This window comes from Rhopalosiphum padi, chromosome 2 (genome assembly GCF_020882245.1).
Source record: "Rhopalosiphum padi isolate XX-2018 chromosome 2, ASM2088224v1, whole genome shotgun sequence".
Taxonomy (NCBI): domain Eukaryota; kingdom Metazoa; phylum Arthropoda; class Insecta; order Hemiptera; family Aphididae; genus Rhopalosiphum; species Rhopalosiphum padi.
The window spans coordinates 79,403,223-79,417,435 of NC_083598.1; the positions used below are offsets into that span (position 1 = coordinate 79,403,223).

General features: G+C 26.9%; 2 protein-coding genes across 3 annotated transcripts in view; one reads left to right on the forward strand and one right to left on the reverse strand.

Moving 5' to 3' along the window:
• The window catches only part of LOC132923036 (uncharacterized), a 53,219-nt gene extending 50,170 nt beyond the window's left edge, over positions 1-3,049 (forward strand). For both annotated transcript variants that reach the window (XM_060986832.1, XM_060986831.1), the window contains exon 6: positions 131-3,049. In XM_060986832.1, the coding sequence (XP_060842815.1) occupies positions 131-239 (109 nt within the window). In that variant the 3' untranslated portion in view covers positions 240-3,049. The remainder of the gene's footprint in view (positions 1-130) is intronic.
• On the reverse strand, positions 2,987-10,973 carry LOC132923037 (leucine-rich repeat-containing protein 57). Its single transcript, XM_060986833.1, has 4 exons — positions 10,436-10,973; positions 8,336-8,479; positions 4,326-4,493; positions 2,987-3,228 (listed from the first exon to the last, which is right to left on the reverse strand). Exons 1-4 carry the CDS (start codon positions 10,590-10,592, stop codon positions 3,062-3,064), a joined length of 636 nt encoding a protein of 211 aa, XP_060842816.1. The 5' UTR covers positions 10,593-10,973; the 3' UTR covers positions 2,987-3,061.
• Between the last annotated feature and the right edge of the window lie 3,240 nt (positions 10,974-14,213).

The following is a 14,213-nucleotide window of genomic DNA, read 5'->3' on the forward strand; positions in this document are numbered from 1 at the left end:
GCATACATAACCTAATCATCTATAAATCATATGATTTTTTTTTTCATTACGTCTTATATATGTAATAATTATGTATAATATAATATTTACGCAAATAGGTATTATAATTCTGTACCTTTTTTTTTTGCAGGTATTTGCCGAGAACAGAGTTCCCGCAAGTAGACAACATTCAAAGTCTGTCGAGTCTGACCATGGTACCATGTTTGAGCCACGTAGACAAACAGACTTTAAGCCAATAGTATAATAATAAAGACGTCTCTCACCGTTTACTATTATAATAATATTATATCTGTGTAATAATATAATATACGAGGTGCTACTCATTGCAGAGACCGCTGAAAATACTATATTATGTTATATATTTATATATATATATATATATATATGCTCGTATATGTATATTTTATAATATACACTCACACACACACACACACACACGTCTTATGTATAGGTACATATAATTTAATTGTATTATTATATAAATTATAATAAATTAGTGTTTTATAAGGAAGAAAAACAACTCGCGCACACACACAAACACACACATATTTATACACATTCGAACAGTCTTCTAATACCTATGTATTTCATATTTTATAAAATCTAAATCTCCGCGTGTATTCATCATGTGATAAACAATTACATCTCATGTGTGTAATAAGTGTGTAATATATAATTGCATTTTTTTTTATACATATATTTATTATTTAGTGATATAGTTAATTTGAACATTTTTTTTTCTTATTTTTATTGTAATTGTGCGTACGCGGGGGTACGTATTTATCTGTTAATTTTTAATAACATTATGCGTATATAAGATTCCGTTGAAAGCACACGGCCAATTTTCTAGCCAACGCAATGATTAACCTTGATATAGTAAAATAATAATGTTATATACCATCACATCGTAAACGTAACTATGATGATAACATATAGCTGATAATACATAATTGTTGTCCGAATACCGTGTGCCGGCAAATCGGTTTTACAGTCCAGAGACGTGTGCTTTCAACGAACCTTATTATTTCAAATAACTTGTCGTATTACCTGCATATATTTATTATGATTTACAATATAATATTATATAACAAGAATATTGAATTTGGAAAAAAAAACAGAAATTGTGGGTACCCCAACCGTGGCGAAAACACGATTATTACAACGTCCGATAGCGTGAATATTATTAAATAATAATTAATGTTGATAATATTATGATAAGTATAAAAATGTAATGTCTTACTTTGCTTTTATCGACGGAGGTGGATAATTCGTGTCATATTATGTAGGTAGGTAGGTACCGCGATGTGTTCGAATGCGAATAATATAATATTATAACGTTTGTGCTGTGCTTATTTAGAATATTTATGAGAGAAACAAAAAGCGTTTTTCGATGGTTTTTCTCCTTTTCTACTTATTGACATTAAATTGACGATTACATTTCGAATAATGTTTTTTTATTTTTTTACACGATTGGGGCAATGATTATTTCTATTCGGTCCAGGGAGGTAGTTATATTATTATGAAGGTTATGATTTTTTTACCAATTCTTCTACTGAGGGGGTTTGGAAGTAGGGGATATGAGGCAGTCGTCGTCGCGGTCAATAAGCGTTCCCCCCCCGAAAACAATCTCTAATAAAAAAACAGACTTTATACGAATCGTACGACGACAATATTCTGTGTGACGAAATAAACAATTTAATAAAAAAAAATGTTTTATAAGAACCTTCGATGTGCCTGTAAATTATATTATAGTAAAATGAAAAATATCTATCATATACATCGCATATATTATATACTTAATAATATCATAACCGCACGGTTTTTTTTTTTAATTGAAAATTTTCTTCTTTAGTTTTAATAAAAATGCGCTGACGTGATAATTAGTTTCGGTACGTGTGTGTTAATAAATTTTCCGAAACCAAGCGCTGTCGCTTTTTATTTTGACGGACTCTTAAAAAAAATGGGTAATAAATTATTATTATTATTACTATATTATTATTATTATTATTATTATTATTATAAATGAAATAGTTTCTAGTCATTCGTTAACTTTATTTAGCAAATTGTTTTGTTGTTTCTAATGACCGAAATTACGTGAGAAATCAACAAGTCGGGTCGGTGACTATATTATATTGTGTTGGACAACATTTTACCATCCAATTTTTGTGCGTAATAAAAGTGACTGTACTGTATATTTTATTATATTATTGTAAATATTATATATATTGTGTTGTACATGTTGGATTAATATGATTTTGTCATTGGTGATATTTATAGAAATAATTAAAACAAAATTAACTTTTTTTATGACCGTGCCATTTAATGGGAAAATGCTTAACTCCAGAGTGAGCGTGATGAGATATAGTTATGATGTCTATATAGTGTGAGATAGTGAGTGAGGAGAGAGAGAAAAGGAGTAAATAATAGATAGTATAATTTTTGACAAAAGACAAAATAATAATTATTCGATAGGTTTTTCAATACTTTATAGACAAATAGTAGAACAGTGTTTTTTATTATTATTATGTAAGTAATATAAAAATTTAGGTAATAACATGTTCATGCGACCGACATAATTTCGACGTTTATAACTTGTATTTTTTTTTTTTTTTTTTTTGTCATTTTGTACAAATATAATCTCTTTGGTTTATGTACAATATAATGTAAATTTAACTATAGTTATCTTAATAATAATAATCTACATTATATTTACTACCAAAAACACTCTTATTTAGTTTTATTTGTATTTAATTTATTTATTTGTTATGCTTGTATACAAAACAATATTATAACGATATTCAGTGTGTAAATACAAAAAACTAATGTATATTATGTATGTGTAAAATAACGATGGCATAAATGCAGTGATATGTGGGTAGGGACCCAATTTATTTTATGTAATAATTATTTTGAATTGTTATTTCGGAGCAAACAAGCCACTGAAAACTATATACAAAAAATAATGATAAGAAAAAAAAAACGATGATAAAAATGAATAAAAACATTTTATTAGCTAATTAAAAAATATATTTCTGTATTGTCAAATGTATGTGTTTGTTAATCAATTGTCTAAATCTCTCCAGTCTTCGTCGGTGGGGGGTGTGAACATCACCCTAAAATGCAGTTCTTGTTCCAGCGCATCCACCGTCGAAGTATTAAGTGGATTATCCTTGAGATCAACATCTTCCAAGTGCTTCAAACATGATTCCAATGTCCTAACATTGACATCTAAAATGTATAATCACAAACATAGTATTAATAGTTATATTATTTAATGACACTCATTTATGATGAACGGTAACAATAAATTGCATCTGTAACGAGTTAATGCAAGTATATAAAAGTATATAATAACACAATATTATTTTTTCTTTCTTTTTTTTTTTTAATATATCTATTAATATTAATTTATACCGTGTTATATACTATGCTCTATATTTATGTATTATATGATTTGATGTGTTGGATAGGTATATAACTTTTGTCATTACATCAACACGATAATAACATATTATCTAATTGGAATTAATATCGATAGGTAATATAAATCTTATAGTCGGATGTATATAGGCTGTAAACATTCAAATTTCTTATATATAGTGAAGCCGTATTTTTTTACTCGTAAATTTATATGTAGTATGTGTGTCCTATTGAACCGGTGTATGTATTGTGAAAAGATAAACTAAATCAATATAATTATTTAAAAAATATAATGACATCATATATGTGCATACGTTTTTAACTTAAGTAATTTTTGTTTAATGTGTCTACTGTAGTATAAATACTAATATTTACTAACTAAGGCCATATTCAATCATAAAATATAGTTACTATTACCTATGGTAAATTATGTTTCTCTGTATCAATTTGTATTTTTTTTTTTTTTTTTAATATTTGTTGATTTTAGTTTTTTTGATAACATTTTACTAGTGTAAATAAATTTTTTACTTTACATTTTAATAAAAAATAATGATAAAAGGAATCACGAAGACATTTAAAATTAATGACGGCAATATTTATTTATGCTGTAAAGACTTATATATTTTCAAAACAAGAATAGTTAGAGCACTTATTCAAATATTGTCTGAGTGCAAATGAAAACAGTTATAAATCACCAGAACAACAAAAAGCATACACTAAATCAATATGTTGCATATTTATATTTTCGGGGTTATTTATTCATATCAATATTATCATATTATATAATATATAATTTTATAAACATGTTTTATAATATTAGGACATCATTCTTTAAGTAAACATTTTATAATATATCTTTTTTAAATAACCTAATTTTAATTAATGCGATTTATTGTTGTACTCACCAATAATAAAATTATTGTTAGCGATTAAAGTAGTTAATTCTGGTAAATGAGCAATTGATTCTGGTAACTCAACAAACGAGTTATAAGAAATATTCAACTTTTTAAGGTTCTTCATTTCAGACAGTTGGTCCGGCAGTTTACTGATTTGATTATGAGACAAATTTAACTCTACAAACAAATAAAAAAAGTAAAAATTATGAATTAATTTAATGTATATACTAAGCATAAAACTAAAAGCATTATGTAAATATATCTTAATCTATAATCTAAATAATTGATTAAATTAATGATTTATTTTAATCTATATTATAATATATAAACTAGTTTACGAGTATCTACATAGGTAGGTACCACTATTTTATTTTTAGGTATGTAAGGTTGCACTAATGTGAATAAAAGGTGCATCAATAATTTCTTTGGTACTCATTGGTAGGCGTAAAAAGCAGAATCCAACCTATAGAAGGTGACTTAAACATGAACTTTGAATATTTGAATATTTATGGTTGCCATTGGTTATTAAAAAGAAAAAAAAATTGTTTTTTAAATAATAACATCTAACAAAATAATTATCGTAGCTTTATTTATATTTTTTACATTTAATTTGCTGATATGTACATATTGTACATAGAGTAATGTTAAAGAGAAGTAAAACTTTAGTGAAATATTTAGTCATATTTTGCCTTGCAGTATAAGCTTGAATTCAGACTTATTTCAGGGGAGACAGTTGTAAATATGAAATAATTATGAATAGTATATATGTGGTATTCATATTCATAAGGAGAAAAATATTTTTAAAAATAGATAAGAAAAAAAAACATTTCTTTTTCAAGACGATTCAAAACTTTTTTTTTAATTACCAAGATGATAGTAACGATAATAACACTACGGTAATATTTTAATAAAAGTTCTCAGGCGTGACAAAAATTGTGTAATTTTTGGCACCACACACATCTAGATATTTTAACTGAGATATTTAAGATAGAAAATGTAAAAAACATATAATTTTAAGATAAATATTTTTTATTTTATGAATTTTCTTGTATTTATATTTGAAAAAATAACTTTGGATAATTTTATTAGTCTTATCTTTTATTTTAGTAAAACGATATTTTAATGTAAGATTGTACTATATCCATGTATTAAATATTTTTTAAGATGAATAATTTGAAAGTTAAAATTTACTCTAAAATTCAGATATCACACAGTTTTTTTTTGTTCTGTTTGCTTAAATATTCCTCACACATTATCATTAATTTAAATAAGTACATCGAAGCCGTTTTATGCTTTTTTAAGTCGGTGATATATTTTGATATTAAATTTGGTATACATTAATTAGTTACCTAGTAAGTAGAAATATAAGGTGTAATTATTGTCTATTATTTATTGGAAAACCATATTGCCTATTAAGCCCTTAATTAAAAAAAATATATTTCGAGATATTCCAGGAGAGGGGAGAGCTACAATTCTTATCAATATGCCTCAGTCATAATAATGTATTTTGATGGTAAGTTTGGACCAATAAACATTTTTTATTACAAATTCTTATAATTTATATGATATAGGTATAATAAATACTTGTACATTTAATACAATTGTATCCATGAAGTTTTTATTTTATATAAAGTAATATAGAAGCATACCTACAATCTACTAATAATCTTTCAGAGTAACGTGAATTAATCACTTAACCTAAGATGACTATATTTAAAAAAATTATAATCATAATAATTTTAAACTAACATTTACAATATTTTTTTTTTTTTTTTTTAATTGTGAAAAAATATAATTTTTTAACTATTTAAGATTAAAATTAAACAAATAAAAACATAATTTTGAATAAATAATTAAATTAAATTAATACTTTTTAAAATTTCATCAAATCCTTTATACATGTAGGTTACTTTACTATTTAAAAAAACTTGTTAATTCATTTTAATTACAATTGTTCTAGCATGTCTTCACTATTTAATATTTCATATTTTACTGAAGAACTAATTAAATTTAATAACTTGGTGTATTCTAGAAGAAATTTATTTGCCTGTTGTAGGTAAATAATATAATAGTTACTATTACGTACGGGTTATGTCACCGACAACAATATGATGCAGCAATAATTATGGTAAAAACAAAAAACCAAAATTAAACTGAAAAGTATAGATTCGAGTATCCTATATTCAATAATGTCGTACAAAAATATTGTAAATAAAAACAATTTTTTTATAAATAAATTTATAAAATTATAAATTAAGTATTAACAGTAGGTAAGGCAATAAACGGAATTAATACGGGATAGACTTGAAAATACATGACAAAAGGCGTCCTCAAAGAAGTTTATCAGGACACTGAGCTTATAAAAAGGACAAATCTGTACAAAACATGACGTATGATAGCCCTAACCTAACCTAATTCAAATTAACTTTGCCTAATATTTCTCGTGATTGATGTATCACATTGTATTAATTATATAGGTATATTTATATTTTTAGTTAGATACAACAACTTTTAGTTAAGTAAAAATAATATATTGGACAGTAATTATAGTAGGTAAGTATACTTAGTTACGAACGTATTAAAATATCTAGACAAACTATGTACAATGTACATATAGCTTTAATATTCATAATATTAAATTATTACTTTGCTAAAACATGCCGGAAAAAGTTGATAAATTAGTTTTCTTGTCAAATTTGTTGATTCAGTGTAAATAGGTCAGGTACCTAACCTACCTACTTAAAATTTTTAAATTATTAATTTCCGAGTAATAGATAATATACTACTTATAATGATAATTTATAATAACGTAGCCAAATACGATATTATATTATTCTCTTTACCTTAATGACATCTAACTGAATGTTTAATGAAGTCGAAAATAGTCCATTAACTCAAATGTATAGGTTGTGTAGATTTTGTGTACAGGAATATTATACTATTATAATTACTGAAAATATTTTATGAACATGGTAAGAGCGTTTAAAATTGTATTGTCTGTTTTTTTATTTTATATACTCACGCAGTAATGCGGTAACACTGTTGCATCTGGCTATCTAACAGTTTAAACTTTAAATGTCAATCGTTTTCTATTTACGTATCAATATTAAAATACAAATCATTGGTAACCTATACAACTAGTTGTATAATATATTTATATATTTATCTACAGTTTCAAACAACACCTCTCAAGACTCAAACTTTAACTGGGTATCAAACCACGTCTTCCTTCGAACATAGAATACGTCATATTAACTTAAACCCCTCATACAATTTTAGATATGGTTAGGTTTGAGTATTTGGCCCATTAATTGATACATCTAACTATTTGAATCCTTAAGTTTATAGTTTATAAAAATAATTCATTATTATTTATATGATGTATATTTGCTATTCATTTATCAATTGAAATATGAGTAAAAATATTATCATAATACAAAAAAAAAATTAAACAATTTAGCGGGATTTAAGCAAAAATATGCATTGCTTATAAGAACTTTTTTGTTTTATCCGGCTTTTATGGATGCATTAATAAAAGTTTATTTTTATATAGGTTCCTATATTATGCTGCGTGCATAATATCACCGTTAATATTTCGCTTCTGTCTTTTGTTTCTGTTTGTGTTTTTTTATTTTTTTGCGGCAATCGTATGCATTAAAACTATTTAATTAAAGTACATTTATCTGACGACACAAACGTTTTTGCAAAACTATTTAATTGTTGTCGCTGAACTGTAAGAACATAATCGAGTTCAAAGAGTAAAATTAAATAATACATTGCCAAGTAATTTACTGAGTGAATTATTATTCTTTACATTTTTATAAAATAGTATTATTTTGTTTGTCTATTAGATCGCATTTTCCATGCGCTTGGTACGTACATTGTAATATTATGTATAATGTCTTAATCGAACACATAAATTAACCATACTTTGACGCAGTTGTCATAACTAATAATTAATACTAGTAGTTGGATAATTTTCATTCGTCGACCTTAGTCACATGAATTAATATACTTGCCTGTGATAGTCGGAAACCGTTCGGTAAATTTTACTGGTAGTTTTGAAATTACGTTATTTGATAAATCACACGTAACCAGCTGCGTGTTTTGCATAAGTAAATAAATTGCGTCAGGGATCTGCATCAGCTGACATTCGGACAAGTCTGGAAAAAAAATATAATATATTTGTTTAATCGTCTTTCGGAGTGACACGGCGTTTTTATGGTCCATCACGACAAGCATATGTGTACATTGTATGGTATAGTATATATTATATATTATAGGTATACGTGTAATCGTCGGACGTGATACTTGCAGGAAGTCCAGATGTAGACTGTTCGAGGTCGTTTTAATATGATTATTGCTATGGCGGAATATCTTTCCGTGCTAGTCTGTTCCGATGGCCATCACCCATATATGGGTGCATAATATCATTTGACGCGAAACCGGAATGACAATACAACAATGTGTGTAGTATTATATCTGTTTACACACATCATTATCATCATCATCATAATTATCGTTGCATTGTGAGATTCGTGATTGAAACATTTATAATATTATAATCGACCAGAAACTTGTGAATAGGTAGTATAGGACCAACAATAAATTCACCGCGTTTTTTCGCAATCCATTACGTAGGTAATTTATTTTATGCTTATTTATTTAAAGTCATTGCATGTCATTTTGAAATATAATAATGCTATTTCTATTTATTTACAATAGTGAATTAATATAAATATTGGTGTCAAACTTGACTGTGTATTAGGTACCTATATTTTTGATTTAAAAATTATTTTACAACAAATATTTTAGTATTATTTTAAATAAATCAAAATATCTTTTGAATTTATGTTATGAGTTTTTGGGTTTAAACGCAATGATAATAATAATATATTACATAAGCCGTAAACATTGCGGAGTAATAGTTGTGTTTGCGGAAACGCGTAAATTGTCATGGCCAAATCCCAGATCTATTTATATATTAAATATTGTACCTAGGTACGCTGTAAAAATGGATATAATATTCATAGATAAACAATTTACGAATTACGATAAAATATGTACTTCAGATAATTTTTAAAGATCGTATAGAAAAAATAATATATTATAAATAATTTTACCAGAATTCCATAATAAATATTTCACAAAATAAATATTAATAAGACAATTGTCATGAATAAAAATATCATTGGTAAAATCACTAAATTAAAAAACTATATTTTTTGTTCTTATATAATACCCATGTGTCTAGATTTAAACGCGTTCACAACGATTCTGAGTTTATAGTTAACAATAGAGTATTTATCACACGGACATCAAAACACTTTCTTTCATTGCGGTAGTAGTAAATAGGCAACGGTTTTTCGCGCTGATATAACAACGATATACATATATATATATATAAATAATATATATTATGATGAAAATAATTAGATCGAATAAGGAGAAAGCGAGAAAATCACATACATACGTACGACGAGCGAACATGCATAATATATGAATTAAAAATATTAATTTGATGAGAGAATATGAAATAACCATTTGGTATTATGCAAAAAGAGTTAACTCAAGTATATTACACAATAAATAATCATCATAGGTACTATTACGTACATAAACCATGTGCAATATATATATTCGATTTTCATTGGAGTACCTATTTTTGATTTAATTCAGATATTTAGCCACGGAGTAAATAAAAACCATGACAGCTGTTACACGTTTTACCGTATATACACTGTGCTATTCGTGTGTTTCGGAATAATATGGTCGTGACGATGATTTATCATTGTTTATAATATTATTATACAACCCTAGCAGAACTTGATCAGTGACAGACTCTTTGATATGTGTTTTTGAACTCTATTTGAATATACTTACACATCGTTGGCCAGCAAATATTAGGATTGAGTAATATAAATACGCTCGGTATAACTGTATAAGTGTACAACGTATTAGATAAATAAACTGAAGTTATCGACGATCAACGTGTTCGGTATACCATCATACATCCAGCAACCACTGAAACCGCACGGTATCATCTTATGTGGCGGATTACCCCTATTTCTCGTATTTACCGAACCTAGTCGCAAAAACTCGCATTTCAGTGCACTTACCCAAGTTGTGGCTCTCTTGCGCCTCGTTGCACCGGTTCACCACTCGGATAACCGCGTTTCCGGCCAGCCTGGTGGACACCAACATGACGGCGGTCTGCTGGCCATCGTCTACTTCCACTTCGGCAGCTTCGATTTCCTCCTCGATCGGTGGTCTCATTTCGACGGTGGGTTTACTGGTGGGTCGTGCACGTGGGTAATATATATATGTATATATGCAAATATATACTATATAATATCAATGATCTATTTCCGGCCGAGGGGTGCGCGAATAAATCCGACGGGTGGAAAAAACACGAACTATTTTGGAGGAAAAAATGTGTAATAGCAGACTCGCTACGTGCTGCGATCGGCCGTCGTTGGGAAATTCGAAGACGAAATCTCTTGTTTGCCAAACGATAACAGACTCGATAACGCTCTGCTCGCTAATAAGTGTGGCGATACAATAACAGACGGGCGACCCGCGGCGACGGCACCGATCGGACTGTACGGCAGCCGTTCGGCATATAACGCTGTCCGGTCCAACGCCGTCGCCACTACTTGTACATAATATTATATGCGTCATCGTAGACGCGCGTTGTCGTTCACCTCGAGCGTGCTGCTGTAGTTTATGTTTAGCTTTTGTTATTTTTAGTCGTCCGCTCGCGCTTCAGGGTTGCTTAAACTTCGCAGAGGTACGACGCGCGCGTCTCGATTTTCTTTGTATCGGATAATAATATGGTGACGATATTGCGTATAATATAATGTATGTTAATAATAAATTATCTCTTTGTATACCGTTTTTCCGGTCAAATATTTTAACATTATGGCCCGTGCTAAATTATCTCGCCGTATAGATACGAAACAACAACAAAAAAATAAATAAATAAACCACTACGTCGTTGCCACAAATATAACTAAGAGCATGATGATATTTTCTCGGTGTTTTCTTTGTTTTCGTTATAAACACAAGAGAAGAAAGGAACTACGCGTTGGTATTGCATTTGGCCCGCGAGATGTCCATTGTACGTGGCAAATAAAATTTACCATACACACGGCAGACGCGTTTATACTAATACGGTTTATTATTACAATTGTAATAATATTGTATATGAAAGAGTAAATTTTGAACAGCGACAACGCCCAAAAATAACATAAACGATTTTGAAATGTTTCAATTTAACGAATAATATGTTAATCTTAGGGTGTATAATAATATTATTAATAATCGTGATATATTTAAAAAAAATAAAGACGTAATATATTTGTCTTGATTTCTTTTGTTGATATGTGGTTGGTAAACCACAAAGGTTTTTAAAATATTATATTCATTCTTTATGAATTATCGCGAATAACATAGTTAATATACCGAAGATCTCACATGGGAACTCAATGATTTTAGTTTGTAATTTTAAAATTTATAAAATTGTTTAATCAATGTTTTATATTGTACATGTAGTATATTAATAGTAACAATTAAAAGTCTCAATAATTTAACGGAAATATATAATATGTGAAATGGTCTTTATTATTTTGAATTCCGAGCTGGAGCAATAAATATATACATTTTACAATGATAGGTATATTTTTTGTTTTTTGTCTGTATAAATGGTAAGTTACCATTTCGATCTTCAATTTTGATGGTGGTGTCTGATAATAAATTGGACTTAGTTTGTAGTGTTTGTGCATTTGAGAGATCAAATTGTTTTTTTTTGTCCGTAAAAAAAAGTTTGGTCAAAAACCTTGAAGATTTAATACAAGATTTCTCACAAATTTTTCTACTTACAATAAAAAAAATTATCAGAAAAATTATACTTATTTTGTATTAGCGTTTGAAGTTAAAAATCTTACAGCGTTAGATAAAATAACTATTTTTTCAATCGAGATTTCCTAGTTATTAAATATACTTAAATATGAGGTTCTAATTTCAAATAAAAAAATTGTTTAATAATTTTAATGTTTACAAAAATAAAGTTATAACCACCATCTATTATACACATATTATATCTATTAATTTTATAGCAAGTTTTTGATATGATATATTATAGTTTTTTTTTTATCAAGTATAATCTTACAAAATTATAAAGAATAAAGTAGTTAAATTCCTGTTGATTTACTTATTTTTATCCATGATTATAAGAGAATATATTATGTATATCTATTTATCGGTTTTAATGTATAATGTATTGCAATTAATTGTTGATGGTATCATGCATTTTTTTGTTTTTATATTGAATTTCATGTTGTATTTTTATTTATTATTTTAAATTTTAAATGTATGTGAATATTTAATAAAAAAAAAACAAAAAGTGAAATTTCATCTCGTTAATATTTTGTTTCTAAAAACTAACAGGATGCGGTATGATCTCATAATATAAATAATTCGTATAACGTTAAATTAATGTTCATCCAGGAAAAATAATATTTTCATATACATATTATATTTTACAGAATAATGCGTAAATTGTTTAACAACTCCTTATTCAAGGAAATATTTTAAGATTTTTCGTTATGTTTGTAAACACAAACGAATATAATATTTTGGTTATGGGTCAATGGTTCAATGGTACAATATTGTTATATTTTATCGTTTTATATTACTACTTAAATACGGTCTCTACTTCTGTTGGTTATTTTTATCGTATAGATTTCGCCTCAGTATATATACATATTTATTATTTTATAGTATTCTATATAAGTATTCTGTATATGAATATTTGATACTCATGTAGTTTCATTTTAACTCTACACCAAATTTAACTAAAATGTAAGGAAATAATATTATACTAATATGAGAATGTATTAGATTTATAAATATTTTGTTAAATAAGATACATTGATTCTCAATAACCCCAAATTAAATTTCACTCATAACAATTTTTTAAAGTAACCAAATGTACGTCTTATTATAACATTTATAATAATTGAAAGTATAATATATTTAACCCGTCAAAATTAAAATTGTCTCTATTTTTATAATATGCCATCGGCTGTAATAATATATAGATTAAAAAGAAATAAATTGAATTATATTCAAGTTTTACGTAACTGGTATCCATTTTTGAAATTACCATTTACGAATAAAAAACAATAGTCTTAAAATTTATTTATAACTATTTATTCCAAAATTTAATTTACTTAAAGAATATTATTTTTTAGTAGATGTCACGCGTTCAATAAATGATTTAATAGGTACCATAATAAAAAATATTAAACTGCAATAATGTTTAAAATTTTTAATGCATTGAATTATCAATGAACAATACTGATTTAATATTTTTTCTGTGGATTTTTGTCTACGGTTTTTATGTTTCGTCTTTGGTACGTTCGTATTTTCCGGTTAACTGATTACATGTTACAACGAGCACTGACCAGGGAACGTTCATGTTGACTTGTAAATTGTAACTCGTATCTAGTTTTCACGTGATACAGATTCACATAGCTGATTTGTACGCATAATACTACTGCAGTCAAGCAATATACTATATATAGCAGAAATGTCGAACACGATAAACACAATATAATTAACGATTGGAAAGCTATTGTCTCGGAGCATGTGCTAATTCAAATGCAAAAACAAATTTGATTTTAATTACATCCCAAGTATAATATATACAGGGTGTAATAGATAGACTTGACCAAAAAAAAAAAAAAACATTATGCTACTTAAACGCATGACAAAAATTGTTAATATTATATGATGAGTAAATAATTTAAGAAATATACTCATGTCAGCAAATTCTCAAAAATCATATTTTTAAAAAAGTTATTACGTTCAAAATTAATTTAATAAAAAAATATT

Bases quoted from the DNA above. Each gene is read 5' to 3' on its own strand.
- LOC132923037 (XM_060986833.1), bottom strand. From the start codon at position 10,592: ATGAGACCACCGATCGAGGAGGAAATCGAAGCTGCCGAAGTGGAAGTA. The intron at 8,480-10,435 runs GTAAGTGCACTG...TTTTTTTTCCAG, and splicing joins GCAAGAGAGCCACAACTTGG to ACTTGTCCGAATGTCAGCTG. The intron at 3,229-4,325 runs GTGAGTACAACA...TATACATTTTAG, and splicing joins TAACAATAATTTTATTATTG to ATGTCAATGTTAGGACATTG.